Below are 24,535 nucleotides of genomic sequence, written 5' to 3' on the forward strand. Positions count from 1 at the left end.
AAGATTTAGATATAGGGAAGTTGACTCGTTTTTAAAGAGGATACATGAACTATTTAAATAAAGCATAGACCACTCATGGATGCCCATGCCATCAGGGTGGTGGGGGTGGATGACAGCAAAAACCTGGCATGAAAATTGAATGATAAGAGAAAATGCTCACAATGTAATGGTTAGTAGGAAAATCCCCTGGGATAGACATCAAAATAGTATTTGTGCTCACTTACACTTAGTGGCCTTATAGTTCTTTATGTATTACCACATTTTCAAAACCACTTATAATGCTTTACAATAAAAAGAACAACAATAAAACAAAGACCTACAAATAGAAAAATGTAAATATTTGAAGATGTTTTCACAATACTTAAAAAATCTACAGAAAAATATACTACCACAAATGGCAAAAGGTATTGCCTCTTTTATTCATTCAGATCCCAAAAGTTCCACAGAAGCTTGGAGACTGCTGAGTAACTTGCTAAGTTACAGCATAAACATCATCAGTTTCAAGAACAGCTTTATAAGAAAGTCAGCAGATAACTGCCTTATGACCTCGCCAACAGCACCCAACCGTGAAACAGCTCAGTAAGGAAATGTTCTCCTCCTGGCAGAGAATAACCTGGTGACAGCCTCTGTGCCACAGGAGATCCTGGTCCCTCCCTCAGGCTTATTTGAGGGGAGGAAAGATTCCAGACTGTGACCTTTTTGGTAAGGAGCAGAAGGTATCCTGCTGGGAAAAATGCTTCAAATGCAGTCTGGATTTTGCCCCTTTCCTCAGCTCGGGAAGCAGTATTGTGTATTCTGGACAATGTATAACTACCTATTTACAAAGATAGATGAAAATGCCAGTTGAAATATTACAGCTACAATACTTTTAAATAAAATTCAATAAATATACTATTTCTGCTCCATTGAAATTCATGGAGCGTGGTAACACCATGACTGTATGATATACTATTAAAAGGTCCATTAAAGTAAAGCATAGCATTTTCAGGAATATAAGAGATGTGAATGTAAACATGCATAGGCAAATATATGTACCTATAACTAGGAGATTACTCCAATCAGAGAACCATATTTTTCTAAAAGTCAGACTAAATTTTCCATAGGAAAAATCATTACTAAAGAATTATATTTAACTAAAAAGAAATTATCAAACTTTATTAACTATAAAATTAAAACTACTGGTTGAGATGTTTAAAAGTAAAATATGCAACGTAATTAAAAGAAAAACTGCATGTTAAAAAAATTTAGGTAACATTCATCCAATATTTCTTGGCTAAAAGGTAGATGCTTTATATTTCAAAATTACATAATCACTTCCATGTCAGATAATACTTGAATATATATTGGTAAAAATGGGACCTTTAAAATAAACATTTAGAATAAATACGGATACGGTGTAATCTAAGAATTTATGGATGTCAGTAATGATGAAGAATCAAGTTTTAGTGGAGAAATTTGACATAATAAAGAATGGAGTTATTCCCTTGGTATTAAGCATGTAAAGAGTTAACATTTTGATAGAAAAATTTATTCTTGAAGATCTTAGATGAAGAGAATGATATTAACTTCTTAATGTAATAGTGGAACATATATTTAAATTAAATTAATTTATGATAAAATTTGATTTAGAAGGTTTCTCAACCTAACACTACTGACATTTGGGGCCTGATAATTCTTGAATGTGAGAGATTGTGCATTGCAGTATGTTTAGCATCATCCTTGACCTCTACCCACTAGATGCCAGCAGTACTCTCCACCCACCCACCCAGTTGTGACAACCAAAAATGCCTCCAGATATTGCCAAATGTGGACTCTCTGGGAGCAAAATCACCTGAGGTTGAGAACCACTATTCTACACTAATGCTTGACTGATTACATATACTATTTTAAATGTTCATAGACTCATCGAGGAGGCTGATATTTTAGAGAGCATTTGGTCCACCTACTTATATGACAGAGAAACGAGGTGTTAGAGAAGTCATAACCTGCTCATGAATCCTCAGCAGTCAAGCTGAACACATGATCAGTGTTATTTCCTATTTCATACATCCTCCCTGATAGAGAATATCTGCAATTTTATATGCATATTTTACACTTGTGAGTAACCCTCTGCTTTGAAATTCACATTCTCATATGTGTTTTCTCATTTTATTTCCAAAGTAACTTTCAAATTTATGTTGTTCACATTAGAAAATTCTGGCCCACAGGGGCTCAGTGATATTACCTGAGGACACAGGACCGTGATTCAACTCAAGACATCTAATTCTGAATCCTGTGTTCATTCCTTTACTCATTACAGTGTCCTTAGTTTAATATTGGGAATTTTAGAACTCTAGACTGAGTATTATTGGTTTCTCTTAGGCACTGAAATAGAAAAATAAAAATTCTGCTAATTAATCTTCATTTCATGACATTCAAATAATATTAATATAGGATTCCTCAGACTACACAAACTCATCTAAGTTCACTAACATATGTAACCTATCTCCCTCATAAAATCTCTGTGATATGTTGCAATCACACGTATATGTCAACAAGATTGAAACAGAAAGTCAAAAGATGAAAAAAATACCCATATTACTTTTCTCTCTGTTGATTTAATTTTAATACATAAGAGTGAAAAAGTACATATGTCCAGATACTTATCCAACTTGTTCATATGATATGATAAAGATAGATATTTATATTTTTAAACATACTTGACATGTTTCATTTTATGATTTAAATCAAACACAATATGAATTAAAATTTAGTCATTGTGCTACTGTGGGGGGAAAATCTTGTGTTCTTGTTCCTGATGAGGGAATTGTTCTAAAATGTAGACAATCTATGAGAAATAAAAATTTGAAAAGAACCACGTAAACTTCTTTTTAAAAATTCAATATTCTTTTAACTATATTTTATTAACACATTGGTATTGAATTGGCCTACTCTTATTCAAAGGCATTGTTACCTTTGACGTTAGTGAGTATAAACTGTTATTTTCCTTTTTATCAAACAGTGATGAGAGTACCATATGGCACTAAAAGTTGAACATCTCTCACAACCAAAACCTGATTTAAGTTTTACACTATTTCCTTCAAGGTGAGCATTCTTTGATGACTATAACTTACCTCCTCTCGATGTTCATCTCCTGACCACTGGATATACCACTTAATAGATGCTTGTTGGGATTTAGGTATACATTCTAGAAAGGTTGAATTAAATTCAATGCCAAAAATCACCTTTTCATCAGCAGTTTCATGACTAATGCCTGGAAAGCAAACATAGAATAGGAGATTACCCTTGACCTGATTTTAAAAGCAATGGGAAAACAGACTGATTTAGAACAGATGCCATGGGAGAACGATTTATACACATTATTAAAAAGAAAGGAAATCCATGCTATAATATTGTTACCTAAGAGTCAAATATTATCTAACAAAGTGATTTTTAAAACTCCATCTCTACATTGCAATTTCTACTCTTTCATCAATATATTAACAATTTGCAATTGATTTTTTAAAATAAGAATTCACAAGATCTAATTCTAAACATTGAGTCTCTTTCTCTGAGCTGAATTGAATAAAACTTTAGCATCTTTCAATGCTTTAACACCTTTTAGTTTGTACAAAATATAACCAATTTTGTAGATAGCTCTGGAAGAGCAATTTACTTCATATTTAAATGGAAATTCTATCATGAAATGGTCCACAGAGCCGACCACATAACATTAAGAAATTCTGAGGTCAGAAAATTAAGTACAGTGGTCCATACTTGATGAAATTCTATAATGATGATAATAGATGCTCTAATACCCAGAATCTGAACCTTATCTGTATTATTTACCAAAAAATGTTCTCTTTTATTCAAAGAGGGATACTTTAACCCAACATGGATTTGCTGTAAGATAGCTAATGGGATGCTAAAGGAGCAGTGTCTCAGATACCCTATTCTTGTAAATCAACTGCACCCTCTGAAATACATTCCATCCAGAGTAGCCAAAGGCTGTGTCCCATGTGTGATCTAAGATCTGTAGCTCAAATTTGATGAAATAAAAAATGACGGCTGCTCAGCCTGGCCCAAACTTGCACTTTTTCATCATATATTCAGATGTCTCAATTCTGCAGATGGGCCTACTTAGCATTTTAGGCATAAACCAGAGTGAGTTTTAAGGGACCTAAATGAATCCAAATCTAAGTACACAAAACTACCAGCAAATGGCATGAACGCACATATATACAATAGTTAGGCTTTCTTTTCACAAAATTTCATTTGAACTTATTTGTGTTTTATCAGCAATGATTAAGTCAAGCATGCTGGCACCATTATGAATTAACCTCATCTAACCTTCAAAATGTGTGGATTCCATTTTAAACCTGTAATCCATCCACTATCTCTGCCAATTCAACAGAGTATATCTATGATTTTCACAGTTAATAAATTCCTAATGTAGAGAAAGATCACCAGCGTTGATCATGGAGAAGATAGACATGCATTTCATAGTAACAGATAGTGTTTTCCTTAGCAAAGGGAGTTCATGAACAAAGCAGGGAGGATGCAGTTTGGTTGTTAGGTGATGTGACAAGGGCTCAGGAGAAAATCAGTTAGACTGATTCAACCAAAGAATTGGTCAATTAGGTCAAAGATAAATTAGTGGAATTAGCTGGAGAAATGAAATAGCTGTTTGTATGAAATACTTTTTCAAATTGGTAAAAACAATGACTGTTTAACACAAAGTCATCACTATATCAATTTGACTGGAAATAAACTTACTGTTGCCTCCAATAATATTTGTTTCATTTCTGAGTTTTAAATTTCCTATTCTTAACAATCACATTTATAATTTCATCAAAAAGAATAAAATACCTAGGAATAAATTTAACAAATGAGGTGAAAGATCTGTACATTGCAAACTATAAGACACTAATGAACAATATTAAAGACATAAATTAATGGAAAGATATTCCATACTCATGAATTATAAAAATTAATATTGTTAAAGTGTCCCTACTACTCAAAGAAATCGAATAGATTCAGTGCAATCCCTATTAAAATTCCAACAGCATTTTTCAAAGAAACAGAATAAAGAATCCTAAAATTCGTTTTGTTTTGTTTTGTTTTTTTAGAGGAAGAGTAGTCCTGAACTAATATCTGCTGCCAATCTTCCTCTTTTTGCTGAGGAAGACTGGCCCTGAGCTAACATCCATGCCCATCTTCCTCTGCTTTATATGTGGAACACCTACCACAGCATGGCTTGCCAAGTGGTGCCATGTCCGCACCCAGGATCTGAACCTGTGAACCCCGGGCCCCGTAGTGGAAAGTGTGCACTTAACTGCTACATCACTGGGCCAGCCCCAACAATCCTAAAATTTGTATGGACCCACAAAAGACCCCAAATAGCGAAAGCAATCTTGAGACAGAAGAACAAAGCTGGAGGCACCACACTCCCTGATTTCAAACTATATTACAAAGCTAAAGTAATCAAAACAGTATGGTATTGGAATAAAAATAGACACATAAATCAATGAAACAGAATAGAGAGCTCAGAAATAAACTCATGCATATATGATCAATTAATTTACAACAAAGGAGGCAAGAATATACAATGGGGAAAGGAAAATCTCTTCAATAAATGGTGTTGGGAAAACTGGACAACCACATGCAAAAGAATGAAACTGGACCATTATCTTACAGAATACACAAAAATTAACTCAACGTGGATTAAAGTCTTGAATGTAAGACCTAAAACCATAAAACTCCTAGAAGAAAACATAGGTGGGAAGCTCCTTGGTGAATTTCTGAATCTGACGCCAAAAGCACAAGGAACAAAAGCCAAAACATACAAGTGAGACTACATCAAGCTAAAAAGCTTCTGCACAGCAAAGGAAATCACCAAGAAACGAAATGGCAACCTACTGAATGTGAGAAAATACTTACAAATCATATATCTGATAAAGAGTTAATATTGAAAATAAATAAACAACTCAATAGCAAAAAATCAAACAATCCAACTAAAAATAAGCAGAAGAAATGAATAGACATTTTTGCAAAGAAGACATACAGATGGCCAACAGGTACGTGAAAAGATGCTGAACATCACTAATCATCAGGGAAATGCAAATCAAAACCACAATGAGATATCACCCACACCTGTTAGAATGGCTATTAGCAAAAAAAGACAAGAAATAACAAGTGTTGGCAAGGCTGTAGAAAAAAGGGAACGCTTGTGTACTGCTGGTGGAAAGGTAAATTGGTGCAGACACTACAGAAAACATTATGGAGGTTCCTCAAAAAATTAAAAATAGAACTACTCACTTCTGAGTATTTATCTGAAGAAAACAAAAACATTAACTTGAAATGATATATGTACCCCAATATTCATTGCAGGATTATTTACAATAGCCAATAAATAGAAACAACTTAAGTGTCCATCAATGGATTAATGGATAAATAAAATGTGATATGTATACATACATACATGTGCAACACACACAGAGGAATATTATTTAGCCATAAAAAAGGGAAATCTTGCCATTTTCAACAACACAGATGGACCTTCTTGGCACTCTGCTAAGTGAAGTAAGTCAGACAGAGAAAGACAAATACTGTATTATCTCACTTATATGTGGAATCTAAGAAAAAAAAAAAAAGGCAAGCTTATAGATACAGACAACAGATTGGTGGTTGCCAGAGGCAGGGCTAGGAGGTGGGCAAAATGGTTGAAGGAAGTCAAAAGGTACAAACTTCAGTTATGAAATAAATGTTGGGGATGTAATGTACCACATGGTGACTATAGTTAATAATACTCTATTGCATATCTGAAAGTCACTAAGACAGTAAATCTTGAAAGTTCTCATTACAATAAAAAAAATTTTTTGTAACTGTGTGGTGATGGATGTTAACTACATTTATTATGGTGATCATTTCACAATGTATACAAATGTTGAATCATTATGCTGTGCACCTGAAACTAATATGTTATGTCAATTACACCTCAAAAATAATTCCTATTTTTTAATTTAAAAATATATGTATGCATGTACATATGCATGTAAATCTACACATGTATATACATATACATCCATATTATATATAATATTCTATTACTATCAATTTTTAAAGGTATAAGAGTTGTATACAATAATGTTTCAAAGTAGCAGAATATCTCCTCATTGAGTGTAAAATAATTTTGAAGATAAAATTTTAACTTTCCTGGTTAGAATAAAAACACGTTTTTCATAGTGAAATATCTGGAATAGTTCTTTATAGTAAATATATGACATACCACTGAAGTCATGTATTAGTCGCTGCAGCAAGATTAGATGTGTTTAACATTGTTAATCATGATCATGCAGCATCACAGCATATAACCATTAAAGCACTGAACAAAGAAGGGAAGGGGAGGGAAGGAGGGAAGGGAGGAAGGAAGGAAGAAAGGAAGGAAGGAAGGAAGAAAACATGTATCTGCCAATTATCAAGACGATTATCAAGTAAAGTGCAACATATAGTTACGGTGGATTATAAGCAAGCCACCTCCTTTCTTCTTTATTACAAACTACTGTTCAAATCTGACCCCTTCTCTCCCTTAAGGTTGCAAATAATTTAGTTTGTAAAAACACTTCTAATCTTTACTTTAATTCCCACAATTGATTCTCTGTCTCTGTCTTCTCCTCTTCCAATCAATTATCTATACAGCTGTCAATTACTTTTATTTTAAAAAGTGACTTTTCTTAGAAATATGAAATAGCTCCTTATTACCTACAGGGTAAACATAAACTCCAGAGAATAACATAGCGTCACAAACTTAACCTAACCTGTGCAAGGTCTTTCTGATTTTACATATCATTACTTCATCTACTTCGTAAAATGTGACTTTCTGCTTATGGAATAGCTCAAATGCTATCCATTTGAGTACCCTGCCTTTTACCCACGCATTATGCAAACATTCCCATGTGCCTTCCATACTGGCATTGCTTTAGGTGTTGGGGATGTACTGGTGACTAGGACAGGCAAATTTACCGCCCTCAAGAAACTTACATTCTAGTGACAGAGACAAAGTAATCAAGTGAATAAATAAAGAATTTAGTATCTGGCAGTGTTATGCACTACAAATAAAAATAAAGCAGATTAGGGAATAAGGGGAAGAAAGGGAGAAAGGAAGGATGGTCAGGAAAGGTGTCTCTAAGAAATCAACATTTTAGGCACAGAATTAAATGATGTGAAGATGGAGCTATGTGGACATCTGAAGAGAAGAGTTCCTCATGTAGAGAGGAAACAAATGCAAACATGGGTGAGGCAGGAACCAGACTGGTGCTTCTGAAAAAGAGAAAGCCAGTGAGCAAGCCATGCAACAGTGATGCGAGAGAGGGTCAGTGGATGTATTAGGAATCAGACGAAGTAGAATCTGTAAGCCATGGTAAAGGCTGTGGATCTTTTACTAACTGTTCTAAGAAGCTAGTGAAAGATTTTGAGTAAGAGAATGAAGTAAGGAAATGATCTGACTGAAGTTTCTAAAAAGGTTACTCTGGCTTCTAAGTAGGGTACAGACTGACGAGGGGCAAGCATGGAAGCAGGGAGACGAGTTAAGCAGCTACTGAGGAGGTATGGTGGCTTCAGTTAGGTTGGCATCTATGGAGGTGATGAGAAGTATTAATAGTTGTGGCCATAGAACCCAAAGGACTTATGAGAGGCTGGTGCTGGGATATGAAAGAAAGTGAAAAATAAAAAGATGACTCCTAGCTGCTTTTTTACCTAAGCAGTTGGGTGAATGGTGGTGCTATTTATTAATACGGGAAAGTCTGCAGAACAAATAAATTTTGGAGACGATAACAACAATTCTTTCTAAGATATAATTTCAGATACTTATTAGGCATTTAAGAAGGGTTCTTGAGTAGGCCTACAAGCCATACAAATTTGGCACACAGGGTAGAGTTCAGAACTGGACTATGAATTTGGGAGTCAAATTACCTCTGATAGTATTGAAATTGATGGTATTAGGGAGTGAATAGGCAGAGATTGGATATTTACATGGTGAGATGGAAAGCAAAGTTAAGAACACTCAGAAGGAGCAGCCTGTAAGGTAAGAGGAAAACCAGAACCATGCGGTGCTATGAGCATTGGTATGCTGGGACACCATCTGTTTGAAAACAAAAAGCCCTGATTTGTAGTGCTTGTGATTTTCCTCGTGTAAAAATTCTCACTATGGCTGATTCAAGCTACCAATGGTTGAAAACCAGCTCACAAAATTCCTAAAGAAGAAACCATCAGCTCTTATAGGACCAAAGGAACTGGCCCTAGCACATCATTGCCTGGAAGTCAAGAGAAGAAAGTCTTTCAAGCAGGAGGGAGTTAGAGATTAAGTAAAAATGAGAACTGAAAGTTGGTGATTGGATTTGGCAAGGAGGAAAATGCTGATGATCTTGACAATAAATGGACTGAGTAGAGTGATGCTGATGATTAGAAAAGAGGGTTACAGCAATGGGTTATAGCAAGAATGGGATATGGTGAAATGGAGACAATAATTGTGAGTGCCTTAAGCAGCAACTGTTTTATATCATCTTCTTTATAACATTTATCATTATCTGAGAAAACATATATTTTACTTGTTTTCATGTTTATTGCCTGCTCCCTCCCCTAATACACACTTGAATGTATATCCATGAATGCACAGATTCCTTTCTTTTTTTGTTCATTGGTATATCTTCAATACCTATAACATTCCTGATAAATCTCCTATGCACATGTGAAAAATCGTACACATAGGACACAGTAATGATTGCTAAATAAAACACTGGACATGATAGTGAGTCACGTACAAATTAGAACAAGAAGTCAAACATACTATTCTACTATTCTGGACCACAGCTTATTTTTCAGAAGAATGAAATTATGAATAATACAATTTGTTCTGTTTTTAAATTAAGAAAACTGCTGGACCACCAAGTATGAAATTTGGGTTGTTTATTCAGTGCTTGGGCAGTTCCTAACAATGTGATTAAGGGAAGGCAGTTCTTTTTTCTTTCCCCAGTTGTGTGTGCGTGTGCATGCACATGTGTGTGCACGTGTGTCTTCTATCTGAAGGTTCAGCTTGACAGTTGAAAGTAACTGAAGCTCTGGAATACACACTCTCAAAGATTTTTTTTTCTCTGTTACCAGACTCACTCAACAGACGTCCTCCCTATTTTTTACTCTACCCCGCTCATAGTCAGACTTTCAAGATCTTCCATTCTATGAAATTTTCTCCGAACAATATCTCTGAATGGTCTCTAGTGACCTCTCCTTTTTGCTAAATTCCCATATCACTAATTTTGCCTTATGACATCTCCCCAAAGAACCATAAGCTCTCTAAGGAGTTTCTTTGTCTCAAAGTCTACCTGAGACAAGTGTATGCACATGGAAGTCACTTAGTAAATATTTTATCATTGAATGAAAACATGGATAGTGAATACAAATAATGCATAGCCTCCCTAAAACTTATTTCTAATAAGTGCCTACACTTTCGTTAGACTTTTCTCGGAGGGTGTCTTTGAGCTTACTCTAAATGTCCATATGTTTTGGACTATATCCTGCTTTATATCTAACAGCCGTTTTCAAACTTTACAAGGATGGATAAGGCAGTAAAAAAGAAAAAAAAGGAGGGGAATTTTAAAAGACATATGAAACAAATAATGAAATAACAAAGGATTATTCACTTAGGCATATAGACGGGGGTTGATTTATAAAACCTTCTATTGCTTTTCCAGAACACAGCATTATACAAAATGAGATCTTCCTATATAATAGAGGTTTTAAGTTATATAGTATAAAGACACACAAAGAGTAAGCTTAAAATTTTAAATGGGAGAAAAACATATCAAACCTATACTTACTGTCTTCTATGTCCCAGCACTGGGTGATTGGGTCTCCATACTTTACATCTTGGCGTCTAGCTCTCCTGTGGAAAAAGAATTAAACTGTTTAGAACTTCAAGCCTGATAACTGGACTATCCAAAGTCTACATCTAACACAACAACAGTGGCAGAAGGAGAACTATGCTTGTCTTACTACTTAACTTCAATGCAGGTCAATATTCCAATCACTCTAACATTAACTCAAACACTACTCGTAGTAGAACCAGTATTAGGCACTAGTTGTTCCTAATGGAATGAATCTTGTTTTGCCCATAAGATGATGTGAATTTTATTTAACTACTACAGCTTTCTCTTTCCTTTACTTTTGACAAGTTATTCAACAGAACAGGTTGAATATAAATATAATTCAGGTTTTATGTACATCAAACAGGGGTAACTATCCCTACCCTCTTTTTTCAGTCAGTCATTGTGAAAATAATAAGATATAAAAGAGCTTTAGTTAGTGGGTAGGAATGTACACACAAATACAAAACCCCTTTCATATGAAGATTCATTATTACACAAATTTGATTAAGTGACAAGATAAATACTGTCACTTGAAATAGAAGTACGAATTTGAAATGGTGTGAATGAGTAGAATTGATTCCTATCTGCTGATAGTATAGTTCACACTGTTTTTCTGATAGTGATAATGATATTAAAGATAATTATAATGGTTTTGTGCATTGTTGTCACATATTTCCCTTAAGAGAAAATAGCACTATTGTATAAAAAAAAGAAAATCTGCTACCTCTAAGTTAAACAAGTTTTATATTCTTATAGTATATTTTCATTTGCTTTGGCTATTTTACGTTGCCACTTCAGTGATCACAGAGGTCACAGTAAAACTTCTGCAATATCTAGGGTGTTCCTTAAGGGCAATGCTGACCAGATGACAATCCTGTACAAGAGTCATCTATCACACACGTTTTTTGGCTCACATGGACATTATGTTAGGTAAGGGAAAACATCACAGTGGCATGTCTGCAAGATCAGAGAGACAGTCTTGGGAAATACAAGAAGAAAAAATTATGGTGGTATAAGGCACATAAGGTCAAGAACGTTTGTAAATCTTGGCTTCTTAAGGAACAGGGTCAATTCATCAAACTGAAGGTTCAATTACCAGCTAATGAGCACTTTTGTTTTCTAGCTTCTAGAAAAGAAAAACATTGCCCAAAGACTCACTATGATAAATATATTCTCAGCCAAAAACTATAACAAAATATTGCTGCTTTTTACTTCCAACTTGTAATACTGGTATCTCACTCACATTTAATTAAGAGATTTCAGGGCATATATGATGTCTCCTAATTTTAAGCAGTATCTGCTGTTGCACTATATATTTCATCTGTGTTTCCAAGAATTTGCAACTTGACAAATCAGTAAACTTTCAAAAGAAAAAAGTGCATATGTACTAGTGGGACTAACATAGGCTTACCTGTTACCTTATTTTGTTAATAAAGCCTAAAGATAAAAAAAATACCATATACAATTTGCTGACATTTTGCCTAGAGAAAAATATACTTTGAAAAATACTTTAGGTTAGGAAAAAAGTGTTACTATAATCCACATATTAAAACAATTATATCATACTATATTTAGCTAGCATCAGTCATATTCGTGGACATTTGGGTTGTTTCCAGTAATTTTACTATTGCAGACAGTGCTGAAATGAGCATCCTTGAACATGTAACTTTGTGGTACTTTTGCCTATGTGTGTATAGAATAAATTCCTAGCTGGGTATTGTTGGCTCAAAATAGCATTCTCTTTAAGAGCACAAAAAGCAGTGAACTACAAACTGCAGGAAAATAGTTTGATGTTTAAGTACATCTGAGTGGCAGAAATTGACCAAGTTAGAGTTATTACAGTAAAAGGCAAATTGTCCCGAGTCACTGGGATGTGCTGTGAGCTGTTTATAATCCACACTTTTACAAACACCTATATTTATACATTATTTGTAAAACAGTAAGTATGAGTATATACATATTTAGAAATAAGGGAACAAGGGAAGATGTAGAAAGGGCAAAGTAGTAAAGAAAAATAAACTTTTAATGGTATTTAACATAGACGAAGGAAAAGAATATAAACAATTTGTCAGAATTTTTAAAAGTTTCACATTTCAGAATTTCAGAACATTCCACTTTATCCTCCTTCAACATTTAGTTTAATGCAAAACTATAAAACAATATTTTAATTTTAATATTCCTACCACTGACCATGTTATCTATAGATGTTCTCTTTAAACTATTAGACAAGGTATTTGTGTGATATATTCACTGTGTAAAATGAAGGCTTCGTATCACTCTATGGGCCTCTTACCTTTTCGAAGTGGGTGCATAGCGAGAGCATGCATTTCCATCCCAGGCACAGTAGGGATCTCTGGCAAGACAACAGTCGGCACAGGCTTTCCCATAAGTGTCGCATCTGTGCAAGGAAAGCTGAACCAATCCATCTTGGGAACCAATGTACAATTGTTGCTGCAAATCAGGCAAAACAAATGAATTAGTAGCATCTTTCCGATTAGTCTCAAGAACTCCCCTTTCTTGAATACCCCATCACAGACCTAAATCTGTCTTCTCAGGTGTCCTGCCCATTGTAAACACTTGTACAGACATGTAACGAAGAGTAAGATAAGTCAATCACTTCTGCCCCTGGCAGGATCGTGGTTTGAAGATGTTGATACTGAAATGGACAGCATTCTACGGAGCTAGAGTAACCTTGGCAGTAATTTAAGAAGGTCAAAAACCAGCTGCCAGACTGAGGAATTAAGATGTCAAATTCTTTCTCAATAGTTGAAAATACACTTTGGTAGATAATATCAAGCACAGATGCTGTAGGCAACACTGATGGTCTTCCCCTGCTGTGGCTCCTTACATGAGAGATGACTGAAAGAGATTTATAAAACTTTCCTGTGGTTTTAACCAAGCATTTCATTTGCTAATGAAGTACTTACTGATTCCTAAAGGAAAATGGGTTATAAGTGGGAGAGAAAGTATTTGATATTACTGTGAAGAAAGTATTAAGGAGACTTGAGGGATGCCATATCACAAATGAAAGGCTGCATGATATTGAAAAACTTAGCAAATAAAATTACATATTGAAAATAAGGTCTGAAAATAATGCACTGCTCCCTGTATGTATTCATCTGAGTGTAGGTGGTGAGGGGTGGGGTGGGGAGAGGGATGATACAAGTGAATAAACCATCTTCTGCGCCTTCAAGGAACTCATGGTCAATTCTAGTGAACTATAGCACACTTTAAGTGGAGGAAAAAAACCTGAGAAATAGATATTGACATAAATAATATCCATGTACTCAACCTACAGAAATGTATCTTATACCATTGCCACCCATTAAAATGTCAGTTAAGACTTCCTGGTTACTAAATGCAATGTACATTGCACTTGTTTTACAAAAATTCTCCATAGTATTTGACGCCAGGGACCACATTCTCGTTGAAACTCTCTTCACTTTCTCCTTTTCTCCCTTTTTATTTCTGCCTAAGACTTCTGTCTCCATTGATGATTCTTTTCTTTGCCGGGTTTCCCTCTTTTCTATTCTCATTTCTTTACCTTCCTTATTGTACAAAGGCTCAGATATATCTTGTAAATAACATAAATGTGGACATACTCATTCCCCTAAATCTACTCCTGCTACCCTACCTTGGCGAGAGACACCATCCCAGTTACCCAAGACACAAAGGTGGGAGTTGTCTTTGAATCTTCTTTCTTTGTCATTGAGTCTGTCGCCATATCTTTTCCATTCTCTCAGATAGAACTCTCTAATCTCTTCGTCCTCTCCCTCTCCACTGCCACTGCCTTTGTTTCTGTCCTTATCATTTCTTTCCTGGATTACTTATAAGTCTCCTAATATTTCTGCTGGGTTCAGCCTTGTTTTCCAGCAACCCCCACCTCTACCTCAGGACTCAATCCATCTTCCACACTGCCACGCCAGACCAATTTTTCTAAAAGTAAACTCTTATCACGCCACCCTCCTGCTTAAAATATTTAAAGGTTTTCATTGTCCTTAGATAAAATTGTTATACTTCTTAGGAGGAAATATAAGGATGTGCCTAATCTTGCTCTGTCTTACTTCTCCAGATTCATTTCTAGCATCCTTTGCTCTTAGGCATACATATGTCCTTTGTATACAAAGTTCTTAGAATAAGCTATTGTCTCTCACTCTTCACATCTTTTCACTCTTCATACTCTTTACAACCTCCTACTTGTCAAAGCTTCCCCATCCCATACCCCTTTCTCCTTATCTGGTTAACTGCAACATCCTTCATAGCTCAGGTTACGTCTCTTTTCTTTTAGCTACCTTCCCCTACTGCTCCTGGCTCCCTTTTAGGCCAGTTCCTCTCCTGTGTCTCCCTAGTACATGCTTCCATTATTGCTCTGCATTGTTAGCATGCTTCTTTGTCTTCCAGCAACCATGAACTTCTGGAGGTTAAAGGCTATGTCATTCATTCATTTCTATATCCTCTAAGTAGCAGGGCTTCAAGAACTAAATGTTGAATGAATGAACAAATTAATGGAAAAGACCTGAAGAAGAAACCTATTTAGATCTTTTCCCTAAAAACCCTGTACCATACTAGTCCTAGTGGATTAAGACAATGTTAGCAACACCTTAATGTGGAATATATTATCACATGACTTTCTTAAATCTTAGGGGTACATAGAGAAATGTTAATACAAGTCTGAATGCCTTGAATCAATTGGGATTTGGAGTATCATATCCAAGAACTGTGAAATCATGTTAAATGTTATTATGGTTGTTATTATTATTAACTACCATTTACTTCACATTTAATGTACCAGCTCTCTCTCTAGAATTTTGCATGCAGCATCCTATTTATTAGGAGGTGGATATTATTTTCTAACATTACTGTTGAGGAAATTGATTGCAGGAGTCAGATATTAAGTGGAAGGTTGGAGGTTGATTCTTGGGCTCTTTGCCACCACCGACCATAGTCTACCTCCTAGGCTCCCTGATTAAACACCATTTTTAATGATTAGGGCTGGTATTCTATATGAATTCCTTATGGCTTTGACAGAAAGACATTCTCATGAGACTAGAAACATGAGCTTGATTTTCAAGAGGCAAAGGAAGAGGAGAATATATTATTCAATTAATGAAATTTGGTTCAATTTCTCCAATGGCAAGACTGAAACAAGGGCCTCTAATCAGTTAGAAAAGAAACAATCTAAAGTTTTTCACATTATTTATAATTTAACTTTCAATTTAAATGGATTTTCCCTAAAATGAACTTTGATTCAATTTGCTTTTGTCAATTTTTACACAAAAATTAGAAAGTACCTGCTTCAGGGACAACTCCATGTTCAAGATGATTGACGAGTGCTGAAAATAGAAGTTAAATGTTAATAAAGATAATCATTAGCAATCTTTTATAGTAGCCAATATGTTGTTTCATCTTAAACCAAAGATCACTGAAGTAAACTTCAAGGCTCGTTATCTAAGGGAGAAAAGGATCTTAGTGTTTGCTATTTCCTTCCAATGGGCAGTGATTCTACCTTAATGGAAATTATTAAAATAGTTGTTTTAAAGTACCTTACTAAAGAAAAATCACCTAAATGTATGAGGAAACACTCTGCATTGAAAATAGTTTCCAGTTACCCACAAATTTCTCCTGCTTCTAAATCTGCTTATCTTAACAGCTTCCATATAATTCAAACTAGCGTTGACAAGAACATCTCCATAATCATTTATTACCTCTTTCTGCTCTTACTTAGATCAGTAGTTCAAAAACTTGTTCAAGTAGCAGAGTTCTGAAAGTTATAGTGTTCCTTAAGGATGACCATATTCATTATGGAACACTGCACGATGTGGACGTACATGATATGAACTAGGACCAGTTTTATTTGTAGAAAATATGGCTCTACGCATGCAATATAAAATCAGAAACATGAACACAAAAGCTACCAAACTAAAAAGGATGGAATGTTTAAAAATTTTTTCATCTATTATCTATCTATCTATCTACTATTCATTCATTTCCCATCAGCCAAAATTTACTAATTGGCAAACAGCAGCAGATGTCACAAATTTAAGAAAATATATGAAGGAAAAATTTTAAAGAGAGGAAGTTCTGTCCAATAACTTTTTTGTTATGAATTAACAAAACAGGTTCATTATTTAATCTTAACAATGGAATCCAAACAATTCCTCTTGACCATTAACAACCAATGAGTGACACTTGTTTGAATGTGCCAATATGTGTTTGGGGGTTTTATTTTTGGATTTGGATTCACACTTATATTTGACATTGGCTTTTCCCTTAGGAATCTCCCAAGATTTTGTTTTTGGTACATGCCAGATAGCAGGGCTTGTTCTTGTTAACTCCTTGACCACTATTATCATCACAGTGTAAACAGGATCTTATGGAACGCAGCATGTTAATTAACTTGCACCCCTCACAGCGGAAAGCTCTACTCTCTTTTAAGGCAATAGGTGTTTACATGGAAACAGTCCATTCTAGTCTGCCTCAACAAAAATGTTATGAAAGGCACAGCATATTTTTTAAAAGCTCTTCTGAGAAATACAATTTTATTTCCAATGTTATTTTCAAGAAATAATTTTAAATTGAATTTCGCTGAGGATCTACAAAGAATGCCACAATTCAAATTTGTTGTTAAAAGTCAAAGACATTCCCCAAATCTGGAGGACTATTATTTTAGACCTACTAACTCTTTTGGTGAGTGAGGGAAGTTTTGCATACAGGTAGACTCACTATCATGCAACCTTTCTAAAAAACTTCCTTACCGAAAAGCAAGGACACACGATTCAGACACTCTTCCAGTTTTCTCAAATTCAATTGAGGAAAAATTCAAAAGCAAAATTTATAAAGTAGAAAAACATCTGGATAGCAAAAGAGACCCCAGACTTTCATTTACTGTGGCAATTTGTCTGAGCACATGCTTAGAGAATGCAGTAATAAGGGGCAATCCCAGGAGCTCCAAATTCAGTGGTATTCTACAGGGGAAGGTGAGCCTCATTCTTAGCTGCTTTTAAAACTATTTTCCCTCGCTTAAGGAGAAGGAAAATAAAGGAGCTAACTACACAGACTTCTCCAGGAAAAGTGATGATGTATTAAAACAAACCTGTCCCGTAACAATGACCACTCGGTTTCACCATCTCCTCTGGAACTTTAGATTAAGTCTTACCTTGAATACCTGCAGCTCCTCCAGTACCACCTCTTCCATATTCCACTTCTCCTTTGAAATGCTGACGACTTTTAGGACTGTTCCAACGTCTGAAAAAATATATAACCCATGACCCTGCTGTTTCTATTTCGATGTTTAGCTGTAAGTATATTCCTAACAATCTTCACATGGCACCCCTCATTTTTCTTTAGATGCCTTTCAAGAAATCAGATTTAATAACGCATGCAAGAAGGTAAGCTTAATGTATATGATTCTTCCCTCCTGAAATATTATAAGTTTTAGCTCATAAAACACATATTTATAAAGAAAATATAAAAAGACACATACTTAGAAATTATTCCTAACAAAAGGACTATATATGTCTCATTTAAATATTAGTTGAAATGATAACAAAAGTGGAATGACATTTTTGGAACTTAATTAAAAAGGTTAAAATATATTAGAATAAAAAGTTCTCTCTTAATGTAAGAAATATTTATTCAGTACTTATTATATCAATTCACCATGAAAGGCAAGATATATGTATTTTTAACAATGTTAACAAATGGAAGAGAAATCATTGACACTGTCTACATGGGGGAAATTATAGCTCATTCATCAAATATATTTTACTTACAGAAACATTAATGGGCTAGAAATTGAAATTTTGTTTAAGATTATTGTAGTTCAATTTAAAAGACTATAACAAGTCTATATATTTAATAATATAAACCCAAAATTGACATTTAAAAAAGATGCCTTAAATACAGGATCTGACATTGCAGTCCTACAAAGTGTCTTTAGAGAAATACATTCAAAAGAACATTTTAGAAAAAGAAAAAAATCCCATTTGGAAATTAACTTATAGAAAATAGATGCTTTTAAACTTCTGAACACTGGGGTTGGGGTATATTAACATGTGTAGGAATGATCCTGTTTACACAAAATAGTTGGGATTATTTAACTCTGTATTTAAATAACTCTAGGATTTTTGGAAAATATTAAATAAATATTTTCCAAATGTCATAATAGAATATCTATCCTTATAATTTTCTCTGTAAAAGTTAGGTAATACCACCTAGTGGCTGAATGGCATTGACGACACTTAAATGTTGAAGATCTAGGAATGAGCGTTGGGTGGGCAGTGCAAATTAAGCGGCAAAATCATTAGAATTAGTGAAAAACTACTTTAAGTTTTGATGCTTCAATAGTAATCTCTGTAGTCTTGAAAGCATCACTTATTTTACTGGGCCTTGGTATTGCCATCTGCAACATAATCAGGCTTGACAACTGGTGTTCTTGAAAGCCCCTGAGTCTATCACACACACACACTTCCTAATAAACCTAACTTTTTAAAAACCAATATATTTAAAAATAAAATTATTCTAAAATTGTTTTGTAGTCCTGAAAACCTATTTTGATAAAAAAGTCCACCTTTTGGAAACCCATTAATTTCTATTTCTTTATGCAATGCTTGATCCATTAAATTAGATAACATTGTCTAGGATGCAGTGCTTTTGTTTTAATGACACGTTATCTTTACTGCCATTAGAATTCACATGACATTATTAGATAATACTTTATTTTATTTTTTGGTGAGGGAGATTGGCCCTGAGGCTAACATCTGTGCCAATCTTCCTCTATTTTGTATGTGGGATGCTGCCACAGCATGGTTTGATGAGTGGTGTGTAGGTCTGCATCCGGGACCCGAACCTGTGAACCCCAGGTCCCCAAAGCAGAGCATGCAAACTTAATCACTATGCTACTGGGCCAGCCCCCAATAATACTTTATTTTTATTTTTTGAGACGCAACAAATAAGCAATATTTCTTTTTCTAGAAAAAATATGTTTTAACCATTTTATAATTACTGAATTGGCAGACAAAATAATAAACAAATAGAAGAAGCTCTAATAATGAAAGTGATACTGGATCTACAAAATTCAAGGAGGGGAAAAATAATCGCTGAGAAGCTTCTACTTAAAGATTTTTACAAAGCAGCGATTAACTCTTTTGAAAAGCTATCTTAAGTCAACTAAGTTAGCGAATCTCCAAATTGGGTAATGGGATCCTTTGAGGTAGGGCTTATCAAATATCTCTGTGGAGAGAGGGAAAGGTGAAGTTTGAAAATAAAGAAACATTGCTTTGTCCTACTTGTTTAATTTTAGTCCTTAATCTTTCAACAAATATGTATTGAGCACCTAATCTATAGCAGGAACATTGCAGTCATAATATACAAATATATTTTGAAAGCTCAAATAACAGTAACGAAGGCTGGGAGATATTTATGATTGTCAATTAAAAGCACATGTTATGAAATTTTAAGAAATACTAACTAGGTATTATCTAATAATTATTCATTTTGATTTTGAACAATAAATTTTTTGAAGGTTTTGTTTTCTTTGTCTAATAATGAAAAATTCCTTTGAAAGAAAACATAAGCTGGTTTTAGCGTACCTGTTCCAAGAAACATTACATCATACTGGCCATCTTCTGCAACGACATGATCCACCACAATCTGTGTCAGTCTATAATCCACATTGATTCGCTTGAATGTTGGTCCTCCTGCAACTGGATATACTGACTTATACATCACAGGGTGCCGCTTTATGAAACTGATGACATCATCTGGAAAATCTCGTGTGGATTTAATCAGCGGGTCATAGGTTTTACTTGGACACTGAAAAGAAATGAGGAGAGGAGTAAAGCATTGTTCATGCACTTGAGAAATTTACATTTACTTCTAATAAAGGTTTTAAATATTATCACTGATAATATTAAAGGAATGGTCAACAGGATCAATATGGAATCATATGTACTTGTAAATAAATGAAGTTTACTTCAAATATATTTAAATCTAGTTTTCTCTCTCAAAACTATTCTAAATTATTACAATGGAATACTATTCAGCCATAAAAAAGAAGGAAATCTTGCCATTTGTGATAACATAGATAGACCTTGAGGGCATTATGCTAAGTGAAATAAATCAGACAAAGACTGTATGATCTCACTTATATGTGGAATCTGAAAAAACAAACAAACAGCAAACAAAAACCAAGCTTACAGATACAGAGAACAGGCTGGTAGTTAGCAGAGGTGGGAGTGGAGGAGTAGGTAAAATGCGTGAAGGGGGTCAAAAGGTACAAACTTTTAATATATTTTCTAATACTGTATGGTATATTTGAAAGTTGCTAAGAAAGTAGATCTTAAAAGCTCTCATTACACCATAAGAAAAAAAATTTTTTAACTGGATGTTAACAGACTTGTGATGATCATTTCACAACATATACAAATATAGAATCATTATGTTGTACACCTGAAGCTAATATAATGTTATATGTCAATTATACCTCAATACAAAAATTAATTCTGCACATATTTTAAGTCTTTTATCAATGCCCTCTTGGGATGCTCTTTCCAGCTGCATTGGCACAAGTGAAATTTATCATTTCAATCCCAAGACAATGTCTTTCCTTCCAAGAAGGCTGACCTCAGAAAACAGATCATAAAACACCCATGCTAGATATTTCCACTGTCTTTCGAACAGTTCTCTTCTAAAATTAACCAGATTTCAAGACAATGTTTTCACTTGCTGGCATGTGGAATGGCTAATGGTCATCAAAGAGAAACTTGTGAAACAAATTATCCTTACTTGTTAAAGTTTCTCAATGCTTCTTCAAAAAAAATTCTAAATTATATCTATTTATCTATATTTTCTAAAGTTTTCAAGGAGAGCTCTTTTCTTATGAAGATTATTGTTTCTTATGAAGATACATGAAATGAGTTGAAATAATTATGAAGAAAGTGATCTATAAACATGGGAATATAAAAGAAGCCACTATTTTCAATTCCCTTTAATCAATTTTTCAGTTTTAAATTAAAACCATGATTATTAAAAATAAAATGGAACAAATCAACACAGAAAAATTACTGTAAAAGAGCTTTAATAGCTGGACATCATAAATATCTAGTTTTCTTATAACTGATGTTAAAATTATACCATGAATAATTCAAAAGCTCTTCCCTTGAAGGATCTGTGGAGAAACCCTCAAGGGATTTTTCTCTTCTAAAATTGTCTCATGTGCCTTTTAGTGTTCACTAATTCAATAGTTAGCATACCCTGCCCCCTGGTGGTAAAAGGAAAAAGTTCAAACTAGTACAAATCCAATGAAATTGATGTGACTACCAAAAGAACATGAGTAAGAGGGAATTACTTTATAATCTGACTTTTTTTCAGTAAATATCTCCCCTCCCACATACTAAATCTATTTTATGATTTCAATATACTGTAATTTAGAAAGTTACCTCAGATAGAAGAATTCTGTTATCACATTTCAATTTTTAATGAGCTAATACATACTTTTGGAAAGGAAAATTTTGGCTATATGAGGCAGGCATAGAGAAGAAAATGACTTACATTAAGGAAAGTTTGTAAAAAGCGTGCTGCTTTTGTCCTATTTTAGTTTTTACACAAGTTGGAATTATAAGCTCCATTGATTTGAGTCATTTTTATGAGGCATTAATTAGAATCTTGCCAAGGTTCCAAGGCATTCAAGAGGGGCACTTCTCAGGGAACTAATGGCAGTGGAACTAAAGACACTAGGGTGATCACAACATATGACCCTGACTTTAAATTTAATAGCAATAAAATCATAATGGCTCACAAATTAGAAGAAATATCAAAGGAGTTATGCTAAAAAAATCTGCTAATGATTTTCTATAAATAATTTGAGACTATCTTTGTCTTTCACAAAAATCTTGCATGCGTGATCTTAAGAAACTGATCTTTTCTTGATATCTATTTACTTGTCCCAGGTTTACACCAAAGAGGTTAGAAATGTCCTAGAATATTAGTCATTTGGTAATCACTTAGCATATTCTTAACTGGATGTTGGTCTCAAGATCTAAATCTGTTGTTTCTAGTACTTAGCTTTCAGCCAAGTGGAATCTGTCAACTCAATAACGGAAGGAACCCTATATTAAATACATTAAGCTGCGACTCAAAATGGATATGAAGCTCAAATGATACAAAGCTCTTGCCCAATTACAGGTTGCATGTTTGAGGCTCAGTCAAAGCCATTCATAGGGGTATTGTTTATAATGTCTGCAGCACAATCTGGTTGTTCTATCATTAAAATCAAAGCAAAAACAAGACTTTGCCTGCATTACATTTTTGAAGCAGCCCTGCAACTTAAGGAAAAAGATCTCTTTTGACCTTGCAGCTGTAGTCACGCAGTAGCCAAAATTTCAAAAGAAATATCATGACATTTGAGCCACAGTTTTTGATTTCAAACTTTCAAATTATAAGAAATTTTAATGTGAAAAAGTATAGGTGAATGAAGAAATGAACATTTAGCAAAGAAACAAATATGACAATTTTTCTCATTGCTCACCCCTGACAAAAAAATTTAAGTGTAATAAAATCTAAGAAAAAAGGAAGGGAAGGAAAACCTGGTTTCTATTGACTATTATAAAATGATCTTTGAAAATGTATTTTTTCTTGTGGCAGCTTTTCCTCATGGCATGCTGCCAGTGTTTGGATAATATCTTTATCCTCTGGGTGGCTGTGTGTGATCTCTCAGGTCTGTGGCTCCACTATGATTTCACAAATGCAAGTGATTTGGTAGTTAGTCCCTGAGGTTTAAAATAGCACAATTTGAACCAAGTATTGTTATTTCTGTACATTAGAAACCAGTGGAATTTTTCCTTTGATATATAGCTAGCAGAGTAGCACACAGATCTAAAAATAACTTGAGACACCAAGCAATGTATGTAGGTAAGAGTAAAGGAGGAAAGAAAAATTCTATAACGGAGAAAGAGAAAGTCTGGGAAAATGCTACATCTAAAGCAAATGAACATATTCAATTATTTCTCTTCAAAAAATCCTAGAAAATTTCCTATTGCAGCTATATACCCCAGATGTTAAAAATCTACTGACCTTTTCTCTGTAGGTATGCACTTTTAATTTCTACCTGTTAATACAGTCTCTCTGACTACACTGTAGAGGGCCATTTATTTCTGCCCCCAGCATTTAACATTTACCTGACTTCCACATATTAGCTCCAATGACTATAGGAAACAAATCAGGAACTTAACTGCGTCTCCACCTACTGTTTTGAAAAACTCTAAGACAGTTTAAAATTTAAGAAGAAAAAAAGAAAGAAAGCGATTACCAAAACTTTAAAATGTCAGTATCTTGCTGGAAACAATACCAGCATAAGGGTAGAAGAGAAAGGAGACCTGCCTAGGCAGATCCTGAGATGAAAGGGTGAACCCAATCCTGGTTCAGCGCCTATCTCCCATGGCCGGCTGCCACAGCTGGCTAGGTGTGATCGTGTTATGCTTGGCAGATCTGCATGTTTGTACAGGGCCTTTGGTAGTGCAGTGGGAAGCAATGGATAAGAGGAGAAAAATGGTTTTTATCCAACGAGAGAACTTTGCCCCTTGGCAAGGCACCAGACAGCTGTTAAAAGTTTTCTCCCCCTGCTGCTTCAGGCTACTTTC

The 24,535-nt window shown here is 34.5% G+C and overlaps 1 protein-coding gene across 3 annotated transcripts in view; it reads right to left on the reverse strand.

Moving 5' to 3' along the window:
• The window catches only part of SEMA3D (semaphorin 3D), a 185,788-nt gene that overhangs the window by 8,062 nt on the left and 153,191 nt on the right, over window positions 1-24,535 (reverse strand). The window contains exons 12-18 of one of the 3 annotated variants that reach the window (XM_046670513.1): window positions 20,489-20,711; window positions 18,055-18,143; window positions 16,190-16,231; window positions 13,192-13,349; window positions 10,851-10,915; window positions 3,114-3,253; window positions 2,713-2,827 (exon numbers count right to left, since the gene is read on the reverse strand). In XM_046670513.1, coding sequence (XP_046526469.1) covers window positions 2,762-2,827; window positions 3,114-3,253; window positions 10,851-10,915; window positions 13,192-13,349; window positions 16,190-16,231; window positions 18,055-18,143; window positions 20,489-20,711 — 783 coding nt within the window. In that variant the 3' untranslated portion in view covers window positions 2,713-2,761. Of the gene's footprint in view, window positions 1-2,712; window positions 2,828-3,113; window positions 3,254-10,850; window positions 10,916-13,191; window positions 13,350-16,189; window positions 16,232-18,054; window positions 18,144-20,488; window positions 20,712-24,535 lie in introns of those variants that run through there. The other 2 variants (XM_046670512.1, XM_046670511.1) reach the window with 2 other exon arrangements.

This window comes from Equus quagga, chromosome 8, assembly GCF_021613505.1.
Source record: "Equus quagga isolate Etosha38 chromosome 8, UCLA_HA_Equagga_1.0, whole genome shotgun sequence".
Classification (NCBI taxonomy): Eukaryota; Metazoa; Chordata; class Mammalia; order Perissodactyla; family Equidae; genus Equus; species Equus quagga.